At 62.5% G+C, this 22,625-nt stretch overlaps 2 protein-coding genes across 10 annotated transcripts in view; one reads left to right on the plus strand and one right to left on the minus strand.

The window, feature by feature from the left end:
* Positions 1-9,550, plus strand: ACD (ACD shelterin complex subunit and telomerase recruitment factor). 9 transcript variants are annotated; one of them, XR_012586572.1, is made up of 15 exons: positions 17-150; positions 661-790; positions 3,307-3,431; positions 3,970-4,072; positions 4,634-4,713; positions 4,923-4,967; positions 5,511-5,545; positions 5,897-6,060; positions 6,243-6,330; positions 6,477-6,557; positions 7,184-7,282; positions 7,546-7,799; positions 7,939-8,258; positions 8,678-8,754; positions 8,973-9,550. XR_012586572.1 is itself a non-coding variant. In XM_074583365.1 (14 exons), exons 1-14 carry the CDS (start codon positions 41-43, stop codon positions 9,034-9,036), a joined length of 1,902 nt encoding a protein of 633 aa, XP_074439466.1. In that variant the 5' UTR covers positions 1-40; the 3' UTR covers positions 9,037-9,550. The 9 variants fall into 9 exon arrangements, 2 of the variants coding, with proteins under 2 accessions (XP_074439466.1, XP_074439465.1); XM_074583365.1 differs by having other exon boundaries at positions 1-150; positions 3,970-4,060; positions 7,546-8,258; XR_012586569.1 differs by having other exon boundaries at positions 7,546-8,258; positions 8,527-8,754; positions 8,973-9,045.
* The window catches only part of CARMIL2 (capping protein regulator and myosin 1 linker 2), a 24,362-nt gene continuing 11,248 nt past the window's right edge, over positions 9,512-22,625 (minus strand). The window contains exons 21-41 of the mRNA XM_074583363.1: positions 22,033-22,205; positions 21,222-21,290; positions 20,530-20,623; positions 20,352-20,447; positions 19,792-19,920; positions 18,677-18,790; positions 18,364-18,539; positions 18,127-18,214; positions 17,557-17,673; positions 17,005-17,071; positions 16,744-16,757; positions 15,469-15,975; positions 13,617-13,720; positions 12,758-13,166; positions 12,383-12,502; positions 12,013-12,049; positions 11,773-11,841; positions 11,189-11,482; positions 10,902-11,009; positions 10,499-10,609; positions 9,512-10,387 (exon numbers count right to left, since the gene is read on the minus strand). Of these exons, the coding sequence (XP_074439464.1) occupies positions 10,212-10,387; positions 10,499-10,609; positions 10,902-11,009; positions 11,189-11,482; positions 11,773-11,841; positions 12,013-12,049; positions 12,383-12,502; positions 12,758-13,166; positions 13,617-13,720; positions 15,469-15,975; positions 16,744-16,757; positions 17,005-17,071; positions 17,557-17,673; positions 18,127-18,214; positions 18,364-18,539; positions 18,677-18,790; positions 19,792-19,920; positions 20,352-20,447; positions 20,530-20,623; positions 21,222-21,290; positions 22,033-22,205 (3,072 nt within the window). The 3' untranslated portion in view covers positions 9,512-10,211. The remainder of the gene's footprint in view (positions 10,388-10,498; positions 10,610-10,901; positions 11,010-11,188; positions 11,483-11,772; positions 11,842-12,012; positions 12,050-12,382; positions 12,503-12,757; positions 13,167-13,616; positions 13,721-15,468; positions 15,976-16,743; positions 16,758-17,004; positions 17,072-17,556; positions 17,674-18,126; positions 18,215-18,363; positions 18,540-18,676; positions 18,791-19,791; positions 19,921-20,351; positions 20,448-20,529; positions 20,624-21,221; positions 21,291-22,032; positions 22,206-22,625) is intronic.

Consider the following 22,625-nt stretch of genomic DNA (forward strand, 5'->3'; position numbering starts at 1 on the left):
TCCTGGGTTGCGACCCCGTCTCGCTTGGCTGCCCCGGCCCATGGCGGCTGTGGCGAGCGCTTCTCCCGGCAGGGCGAACGTCGGGGAGCAGCGGGGCCGGCAGGAGCAGACGGCGGGCGCGGCGGGGCAGCGGCAGGCGCTAGGACCCAGGTGAGGCGGGGGGACCGGGGCGGATGGGGGCGGCAGCACCGCCCGTCCCCAAAAACCCCTGCCCGGCCCCAGCCCCACTGCACAGCCCTTATGCAGCAAAGAGAGACCCCTTCCCCCTTTGGCAGTTAAGAGAGTGATGGTTAAGTCCCGGACGTAAGAAAATAATTAGTGGGGGATAATAAACCATATGGGAAGAGATGGAAAAAAATGTCCTGACCTGGGTGGGAGACTTGGAAAAGGCCTTGTCCCACCCCGCACGCAGCTCCGGAGCCCGCCGATGGTTGCAGCGCAACCGGGATGCTGCAGGAGCTGCCTGGCCCCAGCAGCGCATCTTCCTCGGCAGGGTTCCCTTGGGATGGGCGTCCCTGCGGAGAAGCAGGCAGATTGGGGCTGGCTTTGAGCCATTCCCTGGGCTTGGGGCTGCGTTTGGGGTATAAAACCGTTCCTGGGGTGTTGGAGCTTTGCTGCATCCCACTCTTACGGTTTGGTGCCTCATCTCTTCTCCCGTAGGTTTGCGTATGAGCCCGAGAACATGTCTTCTCCGAAACTCTACATCCTACAGCCTTGGATCGCCAACCTCTTGGTGAATTATGAGCAGCTGGATGACAGTGAGAATCTCCTGGCCGGGCAGGTCCTGCGGGTAGGTACGGAGGGGGGTTGTCCTAAAGTACTCCGACAGCATTTGAAATCCAAATTCCTGGAAGTGTTCGGCGGTTCCCAATTCAGTGGCTATGGGTGGGCAGCCCTTCTTCCTCAAAGTTCCCCCCCCCCTTTTTTTTTTTTTTTTTTGAGGTGCAGGAACTTTGTTTCACCTGTTTCGGGTGGCCGTGGCTGACTTTTGCACCCCCAGTAGGCGTGCCCTGCTCTCGTCCAAAGGGTTTGCGGTCTCCAAAGCCATCTTCTCTCCTAGCCTCGCACGCGCAGGCCTTCATCCTCCTCCTCACTGCATCGTGTCCTTCCTTGTACCGTGTCGTTTGATGGGTGGTGCTGGCAGTGGGTAGCATGAGGCAGAAGCAGCATCTGCTGAGGTGCCTGGAGCCCTGTCCTGGCCGGTGGTGAGCCTTGGTGGGACCACGAGCTCGTCCTCCTATGGATGCTGGCTCCTCTGGGAGAGCCTCTGTTGTCGGGATTCAGGGCATGGGGCCCTGAGGTGCAAAACCTGCCCCCGCCTAGTTCCTGGAGAGCTTTTTTTGCAGCGCTGGTGACATCTTTCATGTTTGATCTATCCTGCATGGCAGGAGGGAGCTTTAGTCAGGGGACTCTTGCCTGTTTGAGGCCTGATGGGCAGCGGGAAGGGAGCAGGAGGAAAACAACGGAGCAGGGTCGGTGCTGCTGGTCGTTAGCTGTGGACTTGGAGGGACTGGCTGAAGGTGCTGTGAGACCACCGGGTGCCCAAGCAGGCGTGAGACCTGCACGGGCAGGGCAAGCAGTTCCTACTCGGCGATGGGTTGTGGTCATGACCTGGATGCTGGTGAGACCCAGCTCCAGTGCTCCGGTTTGCTGTTCGCTCACAGCCTTGGGGTGCTTGTAGCAGCGTCCCACCATGGGCATCGTTAGCGATCTCCTAACGTCTTTTGTGGAGGGAGATGGTTGAGGCAAATCGGGTATTTCCTTCCTAACAGGAGGAAGGAAGATGATGGATGTTGTGATTTAAATGGAAGGAGAGATGAGATGGGGAGAAAAAAAAAGCGACAGCGGGCGAGAGAAGACGCTGTGGTCCTGTTCCCCATCCTGTCTCAAGATGTGGAGGTGGTGAAATCACTGGTTCCCTACTTCTTGTCTCAGTCCCCGCTGCCAGGCAGGAGCTCTGTTGCGCCTGGGCTGATGAAGACCCAGCAGTGAATGAGTGGATCCCCTCTAGGGCTTGAGAGATTAATGGGGAGAGGTGGCTCAGTGTGACCCCTCTCCAACCTACAACCCACCCCAGTCCTCCTTAGTGAAGGTTGGGAGGGTTTCTCCAGCTTGCTCTGGGCTCCAGCTCTGCCTTCCTTCTTCTCTAGCTCTTTCCAAACCTACCTCTTCTTTTTTTTTTTTTAAATCCTATTTTTTTTACCCAGTCTCCGTGAGCAGCCCTGCCTTCTTCTGGTACCAGTGCTCTCCTGCGGCATGTGCTAAGCCTCTCTGCCTCCATTGGGAATGAAGAGCTGCCCATAGTGAGTGAGCACACGGTGGGACTGGCCACCTGCGCGCTGGGCTTCTCCCACCAGGGTGAGGGGACGCAGCCAGCGGAGACTGCCGGGTGGCTGAGCTGGGATACCTACAGGAGCAGAATCCTGGCGGCGTGGGCATCCTTGAACCCAGCAGCAAGCCTTGTTGGCTTGTACGGGGAGCTTTGTGCAGTGGGAAGGGCAGCTCTTCTTGTCAGAAGGTGCCAGCTGACGACAGCCGGTCCCTTTAGCGTGGTGGACACCTGTTCAAGGACATGGGTGCAGCCCTTGGCAGATGCAGGTGGTATTTGTGCGCAGTGGGACGTGCGATTTCACGTCCCCTCTTCTGCTCTCGTGTCCCAACGTCACCAGTCAGGTGAAGGACGTACATGATGTGTGTGACCGAACCATAGGCGTGTAACGGGAGAAGCCCAGGGCTGCAGGGATGGGGGCAGGCCGGGACTGATCCGCAGCTCCCAGCCTGCGGAGCAGGCAGGTGTGAGACTGGGAGGAGCAGCTTTAGTGCTTCCCTCAGGGGGTTGTTTCGACCCAGTGTGGACATGGCTTAGTAGAAGCTCAGGGTTGCTACACCAGGAACTTCATTCAGAACAAGGGCTGTAGCGGTCCTGCTGGTCACTGCTGCTCTCCATCTCCCTCTGCTTTGCAGAGGGGCGCATGTCCCAGGCCTGCCCAGACCCCTTTCGCCTGGATTCCTGCTGCTGGTTTGGGTGAAAAAATGCTTGGTTGTGGCTCCTCTCCTGCCTTGCCTTCGATTGCTTTCTCCCACAATGTGGTGTGTCCCTTATTCTCTCTTGGTGTGGAGCCTGCTTGGTCCAGCCAGGAGGCACGAGCATGTACCAGACCCCTTGGCCATGGGGTAAGCGTTACCATCTGGCTTCACAGTGAATGGTGACCTTCTCTTCTAAGAAGGCCTGGTGCCTGGTCCTTGTTCGTGGGGAAGTCTGTAAAGTGAGATTTCTTCTTCTCCCTCTCCCCCATCTCTTGATAGGTTTTGAGTGACTCAAGTGCTCCAGCCCAACCTGAGGTCCCCCAAGATGCCGTCCTACAGGTCTCAGATGGGTCCTACTACATCCGCGTGGTCATTACGCCCGAAGCTCTGCAGGCGGAGGAAAAGTGGGTTCCACCAGGACTTGGCTGTGGCTGGGACAGTGGTTCTCCACAGCTGCTAGTGGGGCTCCTGCCTGGTCTTGTTTCAGGTTGCGTTAAGCTTAAGCAATCGCAGGGTGGGAATTCTGCGTGAAAGAACTAAGAGAAGAAAGCTGGAATGCCATTGCTCTGGTCTCGGCTGGCTAGGAGTCCATGGCAGAACCTGCGATGCCATGTAGATGTGATTAGAAAGGACTTAAAGAGCCCCTGGGCTTTGTGAAAGGAACCAGAGCATTAACCATGGTAGCCTGAGCAGCTCCTTCAGTGCTTTCCTCAGTTTCCCTGTTTGGACACCCCCAGACTGGTGGAGTGCTGGTAGCAGAGCCAAGGATAAGCAGCAGGAATAAGTTGCAGGAGCCCTCGGTCCCTGATGCTCCTGCTGAGATGCGTGCCAGCAGGCCCCCAGGGGGTTGACGTAGCGGTTGGGGGAGCCCCACTCTGTGTCTGGGTGGTCCAGCCCTGTTCTTCACCTCTCCAAGACGTCCCCGCTCTGCTCTTTTTCCAGCGCCCACACGCAGCTCAGGCTTTCCAGCCTTATTTGCAGAATTATCGTCCTGCAGAAGTACACGGTGTGTTTCCGGGAGGAGGCCAGGCTGGTAAGTGCTCTGGTGAGCAGACGCAACTCGTTCCTTGACCTTGCCGTGCTTCCTGCATGCTTCCCTGCTTTGAGCTCGCTGCTCCCAGGAGCCGGAGGCAGAGGAGGGGTGGCCTTTGTCCTCTCCTCTTCACCTCCATCTCCTCGGAGGGTCTGTTACGGTGACAATGGCTTGGCCTGGGTGCTGGGGCAGGGAATGACATAAGCCCTCCATGGAGATGTAGTGCATCTCCCTTGGGGCCACCTGACTTGTCTCCTGCTGCCATGCAGCCGCAGGAGACCCGCGTGGACCACTGGTGGCAGAGCTGCCTGCTGTCCCCTCTTCAGGAGTGTCCCTGTGGCCTTGGGCTGGCCCAGCCTGGCCCTGTGGCTCTTGAAGAGCCATCGGCTGATGGGGTTCGATGGTACAAACCCCCCCGGTGGAAGGAAGTTGTCCTTTGTGGGTGGGCCCTCACCGTGGTTGGAGGGTTGGTGGCAGGGCTGGGGTGGGCGCGTGGGTCCTCGCTGGCCCCAGGGGAGGTGGGAGCGGAGGTGGGACAGCAGAGGTGCCTTACGTGCTCCGTTTTCCCCACAGGAGGACTGCGAGTTTTACCTCATGGTCCAGCGGTTCATCGTGCTGCCCATGGAGAGGCAGAGGTTGGAGTCATCTGACGGGTACGTCCCACGGGGCAGGCTGGGGCTCGGCTCTCGGGGGGAGGCTTCCTCATCTCCCCGGAGCGACACTGACCCTGGGAGTCCTGGTGCGAGCTGGTTGCGTTGGGGACTTTTTGCTCTTCGAAAGGGGAATTGTCTCCATCGCAAGCTGCGAAGGAAGGAGGCGGGAATGCGGAGGGAATCGGTAACCGGCTCCTCTCTTGCTGCAGGAACCAGGAGCCCTCTGTGCTGCAGAAGATCAAGGAGCTCTGGCTGTAAGTAGGGGCTGGCCATGGCTGGGGAACGTATCCAGACACCGCAACGAGAACACGCGGGGCTCTGAGCGGGGCTAGAGCAGGCTGGCGAGGGCAGGCACACCTCATGGCAGGGTCCTGGTTAACCCGGGGGACTCCCTGCGGGACGTGATGGAGCTGAGCAGACCACACGAAATGAGCTCTTGGTGACACAGAGGGCTCTCCGACCCAGCCTCTCCCTCTGAGCTGGGAGGAGACACTGGCGGGGAACTTGCTTCTTCCAGCCGTGGGCAGGGTGAGCCCTGCACAGCTCATTCTTCACTCCACGCTTGGAGCCCCAGCTCCAGAGGTCCTTGGGTCTCCCATCGGTCCATCTCCAGGAACAGGTTTCCCTGGTGGGCATTCCTGGGATACTGAGCGGAGGTGGGTGGCCAGATCCAGCAACCAATCCACGACTACCACGAGCTGCTTCTTCCCAAGCTGGGGTGCTCGCTCTGCAGAGGGCTGCTGGCCTGCGCGTGCCCCAGCCCTAACCTGGCTTTGTCTTCTCCTTGGTCGTTTCAGGAGGAGTCTGGCACTGAAGAACGCTCCCAGCTCAGGTAAAGGGCTTGGGGGGGGGCTGCCTGGTGGGGCTCCTGGCTCTCCTCAGCTTGGGCTGTGCTAGGCAGAGGTAGCACAAACCCAACCACATCTCAGGAGGCGACTTTGCTAAGCCCAAAGCAGGACAAGGTGCTCGTGCACCATCGTGCACCCGTGCTCACGCTGCTGCTCCAGGACCCGTGTGGAGAAAGGAAAGATAGTTTCTAGAAGCAGAGGAAATGCAGAATTTTGTGTATTTCCACGGGTTTCAGTGCATGTGACAATCACGCAGCAGAGTAAAAGCGTTCGCAAGTGAGGCTTGTCTGAATTAAGGTGTCTTCTCCACTGACGTTCGCCTGTTCTTGCTCCAGAGCCATCCATCTCTCAGCTGATTGATGCCATGGGCCAGGACCAGCTGGAGGTTTTGAAGGCAAATGCTGAGGAATGCTTGGATTTACAGATGTCCAAGGAGACCCCAGCAGCGGTGAGGGACGAGGTTCCCGTCACCCAGTGGGAGGCAGAGCGCAAGAAGGAGGTCAGTCTGGCTGCTGTGACAGCTGACGGTGGGGACCCTGCTGTGCCAGGCTGGGAGAAGGAAGGAGGAGGGTGGTGGGCAGAGTCTGGAGGTTTGGCATTCCGCTGCCAGATTATGGGTGGGCTCCCGCCTCTCAGGTGGGACTGCCCAGTGGAAAACCACGTCATAATGTCTCATTTCAGCAGGGTGAGGACGTCTTCATGGTCCCAGCCAACATCCTGGTGATCCCTCCTGAGGAGGAGGCGGTGGCTTGCGATGCTTCCAAGGCGGGTCAGTGCGGCGGCTTCGTCTGCGGGGTGGGCAGTTCGGCGTCCAAGCATGCGAAATAGGAGTTTCCCTGGGACGGGGAGAAGATTTCTTCTGCTCTGGCTGCGGACTGTGCTGGGATGGGCTCAGCGGTGCCCCTTTCGTTGCAGACACGTGCGAAGCAATTCCCAGGAAGAGTGGCGACGAGACAACGGTGCCGGGTGACCCAGGTGTCATATCCCAAGCCAGCTGTGAGTAGCGGGACCTCAGATCCCATCCAGCCTCGTAGTAGTTTTCCTCTGAAGTTGGCTCAGCCCATCTTCTCCTTGGATCGGGCAGAGGAGGTACCGGCATGGCCAGGTCTTTGGGAGACCAGGACTCACAGCCCTGCCTTAAGCAGGCAGGGAATGGTCCCATTCCTGCAGCCTCCTGAAGTTGAGCGGCTTTGGTTTTTTTGTGCTAGGAATGATTTTGTCCCTTCGGTGCCATCACGCAGCCTGAGCCTCCCTGCTGGGCTTGTGTCACCAAGCTTTGCTGCAGAAGTACCCGCAGGAGCTCCATGTAGCGGAGAGGATGAAGGGAGCTGCTGTCCTGGACAGTGCAGGGTGTCGGAGAAGGTCTTCCTCCCAGCTGCCTGCTCTCTGGGCAGCATCTGCCTCTCCGCTGCCTGCCACAGGGGCTGGCTGAGGTCGTGGAAGGGGTCTGGCTGGAGTACACCCCAGTTTTGGTTGGAGAGGGCTCTCGGAGCTCCCCTCGAGTGCTGTGCCTGTCCAAGACCCCGTGCAGCCTTTGTGACCGCCGCAGGGTTGGAAGCGGGCCGCCACTTTGCCAAAATCAAACACCCCCCCCCCCCCCCCCCCCAACTTGATCGTTGCAGCCGCCGAGTCAACAGCCTTGTCGGAGAGCTCGGAGGGATCCCTGGACAACCCCTGGAACAGGCTTCCTCCAATATCTTTGACCCTGAACTCTTCGGATGGTGAGTCCCCGTGCCCATGGGTGCCCCAGCCTAACTCACCGGCAGGAGACAATCCCCCCCCTCCTCTCACTGGGTGACAGTGTAGCTCCTCTGGGTGCTGGCTTGCTTTCCCCCAGCCGAGAAGTAGTGCTGTGGCGTTCCCCATTGCCCCGTGCCCGCATCTTTCCAGCTCTGACGCTGTCCTGCCCAACCCGATGTGCCGGGGCAGGTCCCACCACCAGCCCCCTCCCTGCCCACGCCGACCGTGTGTTTCCTCTTACCAGAGAAGACCTCTCAACAAGACGTTCCGCCAAAGACCCAGCAAGATGTGGCTGCTGACAGCAACACCCCGGACTTGCTGGAACAGTGTAGCCAGGACTCTGCCGAGGGCTTGCCACAGGGAGAGCCGGTGCAGACCTCCTCTCCCTCCCTGCTCTGCTCCTACAGCAACATCAGTCCGGTGGAGACCGACGCCACCCAGGCACCACCAGCTGCGGAGGCAGCCTGCCACGCTCCCTGCGCTGCTCCAAGCCCGGAGGTATCGGGGTGCTCTCAGGCCCCCCTGCCATCTCCTTCTCCTGCTTTTTCCATCACACCCAGCAGCCGCTTGCAGCCCCTGCCCGAAGAGGTGCCGCACAGGGAGCAGGCGGACTCCAGCGGCACGGCTTTCCCTCCAGATACATTGAAGCATGATCCGGCTCGTGACAGGAGCCGGAGAGGAGGCGCTGTGCGTGCCAAGAGGAAGCTGCTGGCAGGAGATGGCCAGGCGCTGCCGGCCCTCGGTGGGCAGCAGCATCCCCAAAATGCCCTGTGGGGCAGGGGGAGAGACACGGGCGAGAGGCTGGAGCTTGCGAGAACGCGGCGCGCGAAGAAGAGCAGAAAGGAGACGGGGCTGCAGCATAGAAAGGAGCTCTCAGAGGAGGAGGAGGAGGAAGAGCAAGCATCCCCGACGAGCGGCCCCATCTCCAGGCCGGAGCAGCACAGAGCTCTGCAGCCGGTAAAGATGAAGCAGCTGGTGGGGTCCCTTGTGGGGGTGGTCCCCTCGGGGGGTGGTACCCAGGGAGGTTCTTTGCGTCTCCCCCACCACTGGTGTCCCTCCCCAAGGCCTTTCCTCACTTGGCTGGTGGGGATGGGCAGTTGAACATGGATAAATGTAGATGGTGGCCCCAACCCTCCCGAAGGAGGATCTCGGGCACCGGGTTGAAGACGTGGTTGAGCCCATGACCTTGTTGGGTGGGAACTCACTGGAACGTTCCATCTTCCAGCTCTCCGGGTAAAATAAGATGGGAAGAGCAGGAAGCAATTGAGGGAGAGACCCCAGAGGTTTCCTGGGCGTCTCGGGCCCATGTGGCGGGGCCATGCTTTGGGCTTTGCGGCTGGGGCAGACCAGCCTCCCCCTCCCTTTTGCTTCCGCAGTACGTGAAGACGAAGCGGGTCCAGTACAGATACGAGGCGCCGAGCCCCGAGCTCTGCGAGCGGATAAGATCCATCAGGTCAGTGCAGCCATGGCTTTGTGTGGCTGGTCCTTGTCCCGTCCCCCCACCCCACCCCACCCCCCACCTCCATGGCTGGCCACATGGGATGCGGGCATCGCTGCTTGCATCCCTGCAGCGGGTCCCCAAACTGCCTTACCCCTCGTCACCGGACTGCCCTGCCGTGTGACAGCGTGTCCCCAACCGGGTCCCCTTCTCACCCTGGTCTGGTTTCGCAGGATCTCCAAGGCGATGGTGAAGGGGGCGTGCTGGATACTCATGGACAGGGAGGTGGACTCCTGAGCCCAGCCCGTCCTTCGTTTCTTCACCGGTTCAGCAAAAATAATTTCGAGCTGCCTGGGAAGAGCAGTTGGGGAAGGTGGGGGGGGGGGAGGGGGGGTACGACACGACACACCAGGACCCCTGTCCCTAAAGGGACTGCTGAGTGTCTTGGCCTGGCTGCAGAGACCCTGGCTGCAGAGATGCTGGGGACATGACCTGTTCGAGGCCAGCACCCTCAGTGCTAAGGGGGGAAAAAAGCACCCGTTCAGGGACGCCTGTGCGTGAGCCGGCGTCACCCTCCCACCTCTCCATCCCTTCCAAACACCCTGGCCCGGCGAGCGGGGACAAGAGATGACCCGGTGCCACTGTAGTAGGGGCAACAGTGATGGCAGAGGCCCCACAGCCTGATCCCCACTCCGAAGGCAGCACAGGAGTTTGGAGGTTTGGGTCCTGCACTGTTTGTTGGAAAAAAAAAATATCCCGCAGGGTTATGCTGTAGAAATTAAAAATAAAAATTGTATATTTTTTAAATACACAGCTCTTGTATTAAAAAAAAAAAAGGGGGGGGGGAAGGGAGGGAAGGGAAAAAAAAAAAAAAGCATGTTGCTGCTTTGTCGTAAACATCTGTGTAAGGAATGCATTTGGTCCAGAGCGGGGGTCGACAACGGGAGAAAGCCGCTTGGGTGCTGAGGTGACGCTGGTGCCACCGGGAGAGCTGTGGGGCTGGCGAGGCTGCGGAGCTGCGTGCTGAAATGCCGCGGGTCATGGTCCCGCTGATGGAAACCTGCGTCTTTGGCGGGGGTTGGGGCAGGGGGGAGCTGGAGGGAGCGGTACCCAGCGGGGTGAGGAGCTGGAGAGGTGAAAGGGTCCTGGTAACGCCTGCTGGAAACGTCCGGCTGCCGGCACTGCCGCTGCCTGTCTAAAACCACCAGCTTTCCCCCACTGTCCGGAGAAGGCGACGCGGCTCGGGTGCATCCCCAGGGCTCCAGAAGGATTCCCAGCCCTCCTGGGCGATGCTGGTGGCCGTCCCCGCAGCGAAAGCTGGCCGATGCCATGGTAAGCTGGTGCCGCAGCCCGGGCGGGAGCAGACCTGTGCCCCATCTCTTCTCTCCGCACCCCAGCTGCCGACCACCCCGGCACCGTGTGCTCGCTTGCAGGGTTTTATTGGGGACAGTGGTGATGGCATGCAGGGTGCTTCACTGTCCCGGGGCTGGCTCCCCCCGGCCCGGCACCAGGCGTCTTTGGTCTACGGCTGCTGAGTCTTGTGCATTCGCAACAGTTTGTGCCAGGGCTTGCGGCCGCTCGCCTTCGGTGCCCGCTCCAGCCTGCGGCTCCTCCAGCCCGGCGCGGGGCCAGTCCTGTGGTGTGGCACCTGGAGGGGTCATGGGGGGTGGTGTGAGCGTGGGGGGGATGGGGAACACCCTCTGTACCCCAAAACACCCGCGTTAGCAGGGGTGCAAGGGAGGGGAGCGTCGCGGCTCACCTGCAGCATCCGAGGACGGTAGGGGCTCGCCCTCCGGCTCCGGGAGGGAGTCGTGCTTGGTCCTCCGTTTGAAGACGGGCGACCGCCGCAGGCGCAGGGGGACGGTGCCCACTGGGGGAAACAGAACCCAGCCCCACGTTACGGTGGGGTGCAGCTGCCTGGCTCCTGCCCCGTTTCTGCCTGCGAGCCCGGCTCCTGCCGGGGCTGATCCCAATGCCAAGTTCCCCCCACCCCAGGATCTTCCCAGTGTGGCGATGCCATCACCACGGGCAGCCACCCACCAGATGAGTCAGGCAGCACCACCATGTAACACGGGATGCCACCATACCACCGCCTGCCTCCTCCAGCATGGGGCACAAGGCTGGGGCTGGGGGGGGTGTGTCCCACTCCAGCCCCCACTTACTTCCCAGCTCCGCCGGGCATTCGGGCTCCCTGAGCTGCTCCTCGTGGACGGACACAGCCCGGCGGCCGGTCCCCCACAGCACCGCCAGCCGCGGTGTCAGCCGGTTGTCTGGAAAAGCAGCAGGGAGGTGCTATTGGTGGGTGCCGGCAGCCCCCTGCAACCTGCCGGCAGCCCCCCCCGCCATCAGCACCCAGCGCTGGGTGCTTGGGGTCCCTGCTGCTCTCCATTCCCAAGGAGCCCTGGGAACACGCCAGCAGCCGAATGGGTGACCCCATCAGCATCCCTACCTTCGGTGTCGGGTGGTGCGGGCAGGGTGGGCAGGGGGCTGGCAGCACCCACCTCCCCGCCGTGGCTGACCCTCCGCGGCAGCGTGGCCGGCGCGCTCCTCCCTGGCCGTGGCAAGCTGCTGCTCCAGCCCTCCCGGACCCCGGGCTCCGTTGGCCCGCCGGGCTCGGCCAGGAGGAAGGAGCGCCGGGGTTGGTCGGAGGTGGTGGCCTGTGGCTCTGCTGTCAGCTGCCTCCCCAGGGCTTTCCAGGCCGGCCGGGGCTCCACGGCGGCGGCCGGGCTGCGGAAGGGTGCGTCTGCGGGGAAGGCAGGGCAGAGCTGTGGGTGCCTGGCAGCGACATCCCCAGGGAATGGCTCTTGGTGCTGGGACCAAGCCTGCAGCCACCCCAGGGACTGGGCAAGGGTCTGGGTTAACATCTGCCATGGCCAGGGTTGGGCGCCCACGGGGGCAAGGGACCCTGCCCGTGCCCACCAGTCCCTGGTGGCGCTGGTCCCCCTTGTAGCGTCGCTTGGTGCCAGCAGAGGTGACAGAGCCCTCTGCCCAGGGGGCTGGTGTGACCACCCCCGGCACCCACCGGTGACCCACCTGTGGACACGGAGTGCGTGCGGGCCTTCAGGGAGGGGGGGGAATCGGCAGAGCTGTCCACGATGTCCCCTGCAAGCACAAGCCACCAGCCATGAGCATGCTGGGGTCCACCCAGCGCCACCAGCACCCAGCAAGGCGGGGGGAAGGACGTGGTGGGACCCACAGCTGGGAGCCCGAGGGGGCCCTGCCCGTGCCCACCCCGTGTGTGCCCAGCCGGGTGGGGGGGATGCGGCCCCTCACCGTCTGAGCCGGCTTTCTTGATCTCGCTGTCTTTGCTCTGCAAGGAGAAAGAAACCTGATAAGGGGAGGGGGTCAGGGTGGCAGCACCCTCAGGGACCATGGGTGGTGGAGGGCAGGGTGCTGCCAGGCTGCAGGGGACGGGTGCCAGGGAAGGAGGGACGGACAGACAGGCACCACGCAGCGCGTAGGAGCCCACATACCGATCTCACGGAGAGTTAGGTGACAAGACAGAGGTCACGGGCAGTGGTGGCACAGACGTGGGTGCTGCTGGTCCCAGACAGGGGACACCCCATTGCCACAGACCCGCCCCCCACACCTCCACCCGCCCTTCAGGGGCAGGATCCAGCCCAAAAGCGGAGCCGCTCCCCACCTGCTGCTTCTTGCCCTCGGCGGCCGGGCCCTTGGTGACGCCGATGCGGTGGAGCATGACCTGCACGCGCTGCTCGAAGGAGCCGGGCAGCTCCCCCTCGCTCTTCTCCAGGTGCCTCTTCTGCGGGACAGACACAGCCCTGCCAGGGGCACGGCACCCACAGCACCCACCAACGGGGCACCCAGGTCCCCAACCCCAGCCGTGCCCCCCAGGGTGACCAAGGCACGGCCACAACCCAGCAGGGACGTCCCCAGCATCACTCTGGTGTCCCCACATCCCCCCTCCCATACCCAGCTGACCCCGCCACCAGCACCCTTGGGTGGGAGCAGCACCCGTCGGCAGAGCCGGCGGTGGTGGCTCGGTGACGGCGCTTACCTTGTCATGCCTGACCCCCAGCGCGTCCTCGTCCTCCCCAGACAGCAGGATGAGAGACTGGGATTTGCCCTCCCGCGAATACTTGGGCCGGATTCTGCGGGCCGAGTCAGGGGTCTGGCAGTGCTCGGGCTCTGGCTGGAGCTCGGCAGCGAGCCCCCCCTCCTCTGATTTACTCAGTGGCTTGCCCCCTTCGCCCGCCTTGCTGGGGGCCCGTAAAATGTCACTGAGCATCGAGCGTCTGCTGCTCCTGGGGGCGGCGGGGCCACCCTCGGGCTCCTTCTCACACCTCGAGCCCAGCCTGGATTTGGGTTTCTTGAAGGCAAAAAAATTCCCGATTTTCTTCTTGAGGGTGCGGGAGCCGGAGGGAGCCAGAGGGGCTGATCCTGGGCAGGTCATCGGGGCCGTGGGGCTGGGGAGAGATGAAGCGTTGGGAAAGGTGAGCTGAGGGGACAGGCATCATTTTTTGCCCGCCCCAAAGGGACGGATCCAGACCCCAGACACCCCACCTGAGATGATGCTGCCCCAGCAAGGGCAGCTGTTCCCAGCCTGGGACCCCCACGGGTGCTGCCCCATTGCCTCCCGGCTGTGGGCAGACCCCTCAGCCCCTCCCCGGGCCCGTAGGCGTGGGGTGCTGGGCCCCATCCCACGCCCCACGGCTGCATCCCACCAGCCTTGCCCTTGGCGATGCAGAAGTCAGGTGCCTGCCGTAAAGAGGGATGTTTTCCCCAGCATCTCTTTGGCACTGGGACCAGTAGCGTTTGCAGGGCAGGTGAAATCCTGCGGGGAGGGGTGCGTGCCAGGGTGCTAGGTGGGTGTAGGGGACAACACACACACACCCCTGACCCAGTCCCAGGCTTACGGCAGCTCCTCTGTGATGAGCCTCTTGGCAAAGAAGTCCTCCAGCCCCTCGTCCACGCGGGTGATGCTCCTGTCCTCGCTGTTCTCACAGGCCACGGGCTGCACCTGCGAGCAAGCATGGCCATCAGCCTGGTGTGGGGCGAAGATACCCCCCACCCATGAAGAGGTGCCACCTACAAGTGGGTGCCTGTGCGGGATGGGTGCTGGCACCCTCCTCGCCGTGCGTCCAGCACAAAAGCCAAACCATGTTGTCATCGGCTGCAGCCCAGCATCTCCCGGGGCATCGGGAGCTCTTGTCAGCCCCCTGCACCCCGCTGGGTGCCATGTCTGGGGACCTGGTGGCTCCCCAGCACGGTGGCTGGGGTAGGACATCCATACCCATGCAGGCACCCGTGTGTTACAGACAGGTAAGGTGCCGCTGACCCTCCTTGGTGACACACAAATGGCAAATCCTGCTAAAGCCTTCCTAGGGCTGGGCCATGTCTCCGACCCCGCTGTCCCCACAGGAGAAGCCTTTGGCAGGGACAATTCCTCCATCTGAGCCCCGAGGAAAGGACACCCACACTGCCAGTGGGTGACAGAGCGGGTGCCCTGCATGGACCCACACCTGCATCCTTCAGGCTGGTGCCCATCCTCGGGTCCAACCTTGGAGTGCCACCACGGCCTGGATGAAGGCCACCCATGGCAAAACGCTCCATGCCACAGCCAAGCCTTCCTCACCCCAACAACGTGCCACCACATCGGTGGCTTCCTATCGACGAGAGGGAGGCACTTCCCCATCGGTGGCATTTCAATCCATAACGACTTTTCATTATGGCTGGATTGATGCCGCTCGGGAGCCGTTCCAGCCACCCGAGATCTGCTCTCCCTGTCACATCACATCCGTCAAAGCCCATCCTCGCTCAAGCCTTGGCCAACCCTGGGTGCCCATCCTGCCGAGGAGAGATGTGACAAGGTGACGGCCCCCAGGCCCTGCCTGGCCCCTGCCAGCCTCCAGCAGTTCCCACCTCTCTCCCAGTCCCACCGGTCCCACTATGGTCCAAGGGCAAGCACCACCACGGCCGTGCAAGCCAGGGCTTTCTGGCAGGTGGAAGGATCCAGCTACATGCCGGTGGCATGGGGGACAAGGTGATGCCAGCAGGATCCGGCTCTGGGGACAGCCACGGAGCTGGATTTCCACCCAAAAGTTACTTTTGCTTTGGGAAGGGGGCTTTGAGGGCAGGACCCCCAGGTATTTGCCCTTTGCGGGGGCGGGGGGGGGCGGGGGGAGGCAAAACCCACCCCACCGCGGCCGGTGGATCCCCACGAGCGTCACCAGGAGCCACCACGTCCACCAGCGCTTGGCTGATGGCTTTTGGAGGGGGGGGGGGGGGGGGGGGCAAATCGGGCGCAAGAGGAATAGAGGCAGCCAGAGCCATTGCTGAACACGCCAGCCCTCTGCGCCCAAACTCTGCGGGTTTTTACCATTCCCCCCCCGCCGGCTCCCCGGCCCCAGCCTCCCTGCCGGCTCCCACCGCTCAGCATCTCCCAACAGGCAGCAGGAAAAGGGGATGGATTATTTCCCTGTGCGCCCCCCACCCCCCGCCTCCTCAAACCCCCCCCTTGCCCATCCTTTGAGGGCTGCCCCCCCCCCCCCTTTCCTCCCTTCCTCCTCCAAGGGGGCTCTGGCTGAAATGCAGGATAATAAAACCTCCGCGCATCTCATTTTCCTGCCTCGCAACAAACACCTGCAATAATTCCGGAGGGGGGGAAAAAAACGAAAAAACAAAAAAAAAAGGAAAAAAAAAAAAAAAACCAAACACAAATCCCCCCCCTCCCGCCACCTCGCCAACCAAGAATCCCCCTTTCCTTACATTGGGTTTGCTGGGGGGCTGCTTGTGGCGGCGGTTGGGCCGGGGCCTGGCTTTGGTGCAGTGCTCCAGCTTCTCGCCGGCGGTCGGCAGGTCCATAAGGGATCCGGCGGCGGCAGGCTGCGTGGCGGGGAGCGAGCCGCTCGCAGGCTCAGCATCCTTTGTGGAGGCAGGGCGTGCCGGCGGCGCGGCGAGGCTGAGTGACGGCGGCGCCCGGTGAGCTCGGAGCCCGTTGGCGTCCCTTCCAGCCACCGGCTCCAGCTCCGAGACACCTATGAGGGGCGAGAGGGCCCCGCTTGGCAACCGGCCTCGCCAGGCCTCCCCATCGCCATCATCATCATCATCATCACCACCAGCATCATCGCCGCCGCCGTCACCTTCGCCCACGCGCTGGCTGCGCCGTGGCGTGCCACGCTGCGGGGAGGGGAGCGTGGCCGTGGCCACCCAGAGCTTGCGCGGTGGCCCCCTGGGGCAGCAGCTTTGCGGTGGCAGCACCGCCAGGGATGGATCCTGCCGCGGTCCCTGGAGGTTTTGCGTGCATGGGACGCTACGGGGGTTTGGGGGGGGAGGGTGGGGGGGAGGGGAGGATGCTCAGGCAGGGAGCGAGCCGATCCCTGCCCCCCACAACAAGCCCAGAGACCTGCGGCAAGCAGCAACTGTATGGCACAAGCCCTGCCAGCGCTGGCCCGGCACTGGGCACCCACAAATGCGCCCCGTTTTGCTCTGCGGGCAGCCTCTCCCTCCCCCCCCCGCCCCCGTTACCCTCTGGGTAGGGGTCAGGATGCTGCTGGGTTCGGGGACATCAGGGGTCCCCTGGGGACACCTGGGTGCCGGGGGCTGGCGCGAGCTCTGCTTCAGCCAAAGCCAAATACGCATCGCAGCCAAAGCCCCGAAAAGCAGAAGTCACCCAGCAGCGGCTGATCGCCTGCGACCCCCCCCGGATCCTGCCCAACCCCCCCCCCATCCTCCCTGGGCACCCCCCAGCAGAAGCTCCCATGGGCAATGTCCCCTCCCCTGTGCCAGGTCCCCAGGAGTGCTGGGGGGGTGATGCCTATGCGCGGGCTGGTCCCTGGGATGGCAGGGGGAGATGCCGTAGCATCCGCAGCCACGGACAAACCTCCCACCCCCCTCCTGGACACATGTTGCGGGGGGAGCTCAGGGCATTTACCCCACTGCCCGTGGGCGATGAGCCAGTTGACCACCCGACCCCCCCCCCCCCCCGGCAAAAATGGCACAAGATCAAGCTCGAGATGAGTTTTGCCTGCGGAGCTGCACCACGGCACCGGGAGAGGCTCTCCGTAGGGGGCCAGATCCGGGAGAGGCTCTCTGAAGGGACCGGATCCTGGAGAGGCTCTCTGAAGGGACCGGATCCTGGAGAGGCTCTCCGAAGGGTGCCAGACCTGCGCCAGGTGCTGCTGGCAGCCTGTGGCATGGTGGCCGATGGCTCTGCCCCACCAGCCCGCCCCCCTGCCTTGGCCCTGCTGTGCCCCGTGGCACGGGCTGAGCCGTGGCAAAGGGCAAGCCGCGCGGTGGCCTTACTTCTCACGGTTGCCGTGGGCCGAATGCTCCTGAAATGCTTGTTTTTCCTCCGCAGGGCCATCTTGTACTGCAGGGAGAGAGGGATGGCGGTGGCTGCGGCATTGACGAGCTGGTTGTGGCCATGGCTAGCGGCATCCCCACGGCAGCCGGAGCCAGCCAGGCTTGGCCCAGTGATGGGTGCAATCAACCCTGGACCCCCAGGGCTGCACCCCCTCATCTTGGTCCGGCACCGAAACCACCCATGACGCCAGATGGGATGCTTTCCCAGCCAGGATTCCTGGATCCCAGGTCCTGAAGCAATGGCTGGCCAGAGGGGCTGCATGTGGCCGGGACAAGCGTGGGCCACCGCAAGGACAAGCTCCCGGTGCTGGAAGGACAGGCAGCATGGCCGGGCCGGCTAACGGTCTAATTGCCTTAGCGCTGTCCTGGAGGGGGGTGCCAGGGGTGCGTGTACCCGGAGAGGCAGCGTGGTTAAGCCCGGCATCATCCGGTAAGACGGATAAAAGGTGGTTATAGCGCGGGGCATCACGCGGTGGCTGGATTGGACCCTACCTCCTCCACGGCGAGGTCCGAAGGATTCCTGCCCCTCGCCGGTGCGGCGGCATCGTCCTCAGCCGGCTCCGGCAGCAGCGTCGGGAGGTCGAGCCCCAGCTTGGGGAGGCTCTCTGCCTAAAACCATTAGGAAGTGCTTAAATTATCCCGGGGGCTGAAGCGCGCCCGGCCGCCCTGCGTGCTCCGCTCTGCTCCGCTCCCTGCCTGCGGCCGGGATTTGCGAGGGGATTTAGGGCCGATTAGCCGGCTGCCAGCCCCAGCACAGCTGCCCCACGCCTGCCCCACGGTGCACGAGCGGCTGGTGCCCGGCTTCACCCCAGCACCCCCCCACTACTCGGCAGCTCCCAGACTCCGCTCGGGACACGTTAATGCTGCGGTGACCGCACCAGGAGAGGATTACCTGGGAGGAAAACCAGCCTGGGTGGGAATTGTCCTGCTTTCCTGGGTGGCAAACCTGTGGTCGCTGCGGTGGCCGGCACCCAGGCAATGCCAGGGTACCCAGACCCCCCAATCCTGCATCCCAGGTCCCGCATCCCCATCCCGCAGGGGTTGACAGCCCCCGGCGCTCACCAGCTTGCACTGAGCGACAGTCAGGTCTCCCAGCACGGCGTCCACGATGCCGTCGGCCACGGCAGCTGTGACAGACAGCTTGATTTCACTGGGAGGGGAGAGAGTGGGGTGTGAGGGCCAGCACCCACCGCCCCTGCAAGCCGTGGGGCTGGCCCCCACAGGGAGAGCCTTGCTGGTGGCACCCAGAGGAGCACCCAGGACATGCCCTGGGCTCCAGAAGAACAGCACGTCACCCACTTCAGTTTGCTGAAGACGTCGGTGACCATCTGATCCAGGACAGTGCTGAGGTTGAGGTGGTCCTGGAGGTAGATCCGCTCTGACATGGCGTTGACCAGTTGGTCCCTGAGCCCGCTCTTCTGCACCACGGCCGGGCAGAGGCTGTGCGCCGTGTCCAGCGCTGCCTGCATGATCGCCTGAAGTTTGGGGAGGAAAGGGGTGTTTTCGGGGTCTTTTCTATCAGGATTTGTGTGGTTTCCAGGACACACCACGTCCCTCAGGCTGAGGCTGACGAGCATTCCCGTGCTGCCGATAGCTCACTATGGGTGCCCACCTGGATCTCCCGGCCGCAGGTCTGCGACGCTTCCTCCGTGAGACACTCCAGCTTGTGCTGCAGCTTTCCGTTCTGGTATGGGGTGTTTCCCGCTTCGTACAAGAGGGGCAGGATCTGCCATGGGAAGAGAGAGACGACGTGGATCATCCCGTGGCACCTCATCCTTGCCTTCCATCCTTCCATGCGCAGCCTGCGTCCTTGGCTACCCCGTGGAAGAGCATTGGCTGGGGAGACCTAGAGACCTTCTGGCTTTGCTGGGCCAGGATTGGGCATCCTGGGCCTTTCATGGTCTCTGTGTGTCACCCCCCAGCCAGACCCTCAACCGCTCCCCACCGCCCACTGATCCTCCTTCCCACCCTGTGCCCAACCATGCTGATGCCCACATCAGGGGAGATCCTTTCCTAACCCTTTCACCATCTTTCCACCATCGGCACTGTCCTCCTAAATCCTGTCTCCACCGGATTAAGTTCCTGAGGGGGGTGTCAAGAGAGTTGGGAAAAAGGAAAAGAGGGGGTGGGTTTTGAAGAGAAGTAGAGGAGGAAAAGGTGTGACGGGGAAGAGAGAAGTGGGGGACCAGGAGGATCAAACCAGGGCTGGCAGTGCCAGGAGGTGCCCAGCCGACGCGGTGGCCTTCGTCACCATGTCAGCACACTCATTGCTGGGTTGAGTCCAGCCAGGGTGGGATGAAGGTGCCCCAAGGAGGGACAACCCCCGGGGGATGCCGGGGGTGTGTGTGGGGGGGGGGGTGGGGTGGGGGTGTGTGTGTGTGTATGTTTCTCACCAGCGTGGGCATCCGTGGGCCGCGGGGTGTGCCCAAAGCTGGAGCACCCACCTGCCCCAGGGAGCGGGGCACGGGCATGTGTGTGGCGGGGGGGGGGTGGGGGGGGGGGTGGAGGGGATTGAGAACATTTTGGGACTTATTCTAGAAGAGGGTTCCAAAATTCGCAGCTGTTCTTTAACATTTTGCAAGAGCTCGGTGACGTGCATCTGTTGCGTTGACAATTCCGCTGTTCCCCGACTCCTGGTTAACTATGTCATTAACTAATCAATAACCCGCTTCGATCCCCAGTCGAAGCCGGGCGGGTTGAAGGGGTTTCCCCGCGGGGCGGACTCACGCTGATGGAGAGGTTGGCGTTCCTGATGGCCTCCTCCGCGCAGAGGATGTCCGCCTCTGCCTCCCTGCCCGAGCAGGCGCTGAGGATGTCGACGTGCTTCTGCACGCTCAGGCAGATCTCGTTCACCATCTGGAGCGCGCGGAGAGGCTGCGTCACACACCGACGCCGGAGCAGCACTGCCAGTTCCCCGCTCCTTGCCGTGACTTTCCCGGCAGAAGGATGTGCTGGCGCTGCCCAATGGGGCGAGCTGGGGGGACTGGCGGTTTGCTGCCCCCAGAGCATCCCTGCCGAATAAATGGCGACGCCACATGGCCGGGGTTTGCTCGCGAGCACGCGTGGGGTCACGTGGCAGCGAGATACCCCAGCGTCGCGTATGCATGAAATGCACGGGTGCAACCAGGAGGGTTCCTCGGAGACATTCTTTCTGCCTGGCCCCACTCTCTCATCCCTCCAGACCGCTCTGCCCTCCGCTCAGGACAGGTGGAAAGGACTTGCAAGAGCTCACGGGAGGTAGCCAGAGTTGGTTGGGGCAAGGGAGGGTGGCGATGTGGCAAGCAAACCTGTTCGGAGGAGGTGGTGAGGATGCCCTGCTGCAGGCGGAAGGTCTGTGCGGGCAGCGTGCGCCGCAGCTGGTTCCTCGTCAGGCAGGACTGGAGCTGCGCGACAGGCAGGAGCCATGAGCTGGGTGTTGGTGACGCCCAGGCCCCGCGTCCCCCCCCTCATCCGCATCCCCATCACCTTGTGGACCGCCTCCTCCGTTCTCTCGGGGCTGCTGCGGTACGCCTGCGCCACGTCGCTCATCGGCAAGGGCATCGACTTGAGGGTGTAATTCCTGCGTGGCAGAGCGTGGGTGAGAGGGTGCTGCTGGACCCTGCTGCCTCCCAGGGCTCATCCCCACCTAACAGCAGCCTGGAGGAGATAGGGATGGCCAAGGTCCAGCCAGCACCAAACCCCACAGGAGCAGCAGCAACCTCCTGCCCAGGCTCTCCATCCATCCCTCTTTCTTCACACCTCCGGAGAACCCGCATGGCCAAACACCAGACCTGATGGTCTGCTGGGCAGGGGGACAACTTCTACCCATCTTTCTTGGGGAGGGAGAAGAGCACCACGTCTCCACCAACAGCAGATCCTCCTCCCCGGGCTTGCTGGAGCTGCCACAGGCAACGTGGGGCTTTGCTGGGTTGGGAAGCAGAGCCTGGGGGAGACCCTGAGGTTGGTAACAAAGGTGTCATCACCAAATGGGTGGCAGGTCGCTTTGCTGGCTTCAAGACCCGAGCAATAGACCAGCTCCCTGGGGACCTGTACGCAACTGTGTGATGCACTTGCTGCTTCGAGGGGACAAGAGGCCCTGGGGACGGTGACATCCTGATGCTGGAGGCTCTTTTGCTTGGTGGTAGCAAGCCAGGAGGACCAAGCTGCTCCCTCCTTACCTTTCTAAAGCTTGAGCCACCTCCAGGAGCCCATGGGCGGTTGTGTTGTTCCTGTCCCAAACCACGGTCCTGCAAAGAGGAGGACACGAGTGAGCCCTGCCTGCAGCCACGCGGCCCCGAGGTGGGTGCCCACCCCCTGGGGCACTGTGGTGTGCCAGGCAGAGTGAGCGCAAGGCTGACCCCCAGGCACCAGAAAACCTGTAAATGGGGCTAAAAAAATCTGAATCTCAATATTCAAAAGCCTAAACTTGGACTTCGCAAGGAGCTGTAAAGCACGTGGCTGCCTGGAGGGAGGGAAAGGCAGGGAGGACACGGCCAGGCAGACGCCACCCTGCTGGCGGGGGGTGAAGTCCCCAGGGGAAGAGCCCTGGCTGGGAGACCCTTCCCCGTTCCCTGTCCCCTGCAGACATACCTGCCTTGCCTTTGTGGGGACAATGGGGTCCAAAAATGGCATTTTAGGAACTGATGGCAGAGCGTGGGGTGAGGGCAGTGACCGCAAAGGTCCGGCTGCGGCATCCCGGGCTGTGCAGGAGCCCGGCAAAGAGCTGGCAAGTGCCGGGGCAGGGACTGAGCTGCTCTCTTGCCCTTCACACATCCCCTGCCAGCCCTGCCAGACAACTGCCATGAGAGCAAGATACAGTCACAGCATCTGACCGCGCATCAGGAATGGTCCAGAGATGCATCCATGGCCACCAGGAGCCATTGATAAGCCTCCTCTGATGGCATCAGCATCACAACCAGGACCACTGTATCGGGGCTACCCGGCACAAGGTGGGAAGGGCACCCACAGGGTGACATGGGCTGCTGCTACCTGAGCTTTGTGTTGATCTGCAGGGCCTTGGCTAGCATCTTGGCCCCCGTGTCCCCCATGGCGTTGCCGCTGATGTCCAGAGCGACGAGGCTGGTGTTACTGCCCAGAGCGCTCAGCAGGACGTTGGTTCCCAGCTTGAGACGCGATTCGGCCACCGACAGGGACTGGAGGGGCTGTAAGGGGGACAAGGAGGACAACCTCTATGCCTGGCTGGCAGCCACTGGGCTGGTGGCTCCCAGTGCTGGCTTTGGGGAGCCCAAGTCATACTGAACCCCCCCAAAAAAGGAGGGCAATAGGTGCTTAGGCAACACCCTGGATTTTGCTGAGATGCCTGGCAGGCAGCGAGGAGGAAAGAGGGTTTTTTTGGGAAGCTGGGCTGCCGCCAGGTTACACCAGGCATCTCCTCCGCGCCTTTAGCCAGACACAGGCTCCCGCTTTCCCAGATGAACGGGAAGAGCTCTCGCTTCTCTGTCTGAGCAGCTGCCGCAGACGGAGGAAAATAAGAGCAGAAGGATTTGAATGGCAGTGGGAGGGAGGGAGATTTGTTCCCAGACTGTGCTGTGAGGGATTTGGACGGCACCCTGGCAGGGTGG

Source organism: Larus michahellis, chromosome 4 (assembly GCF_964199755.1).
Source record: "Larus michahellis chromosome 4, bLarMic1.1, whole genome shotgun sequence".
In the NCBI taxonomy this organism is placed as follows: Eukaryota; Metazoa; Chordata; class Aves; order Charadriiformes; family Laridae; genus Larus; species Larus michahellis.

Coding starts and splice junctions, on each gene's coding strand:
- ACD (XM_074583364.1), top strand. CDS start 41: ATGGCGGCTGTGGCGAGCGCTTCTCCCGGCAGGGCGAACGTCGGGGAG. Junction 4,714..4,922: donor AGGTTGGAGTCATCTGACGG/GTACGTCCCACG, acceptor CTCTTGCTGCAG/GAACCAGGAGCCCTCTGTGC. Junction 5,546..5,896: donor GAAGAACGCTCCCAGCTCAG/GTAAAGGGCTTG, acceptor TTCTTGCTCCAG/AGCCATCCATCTCTCAGCTG.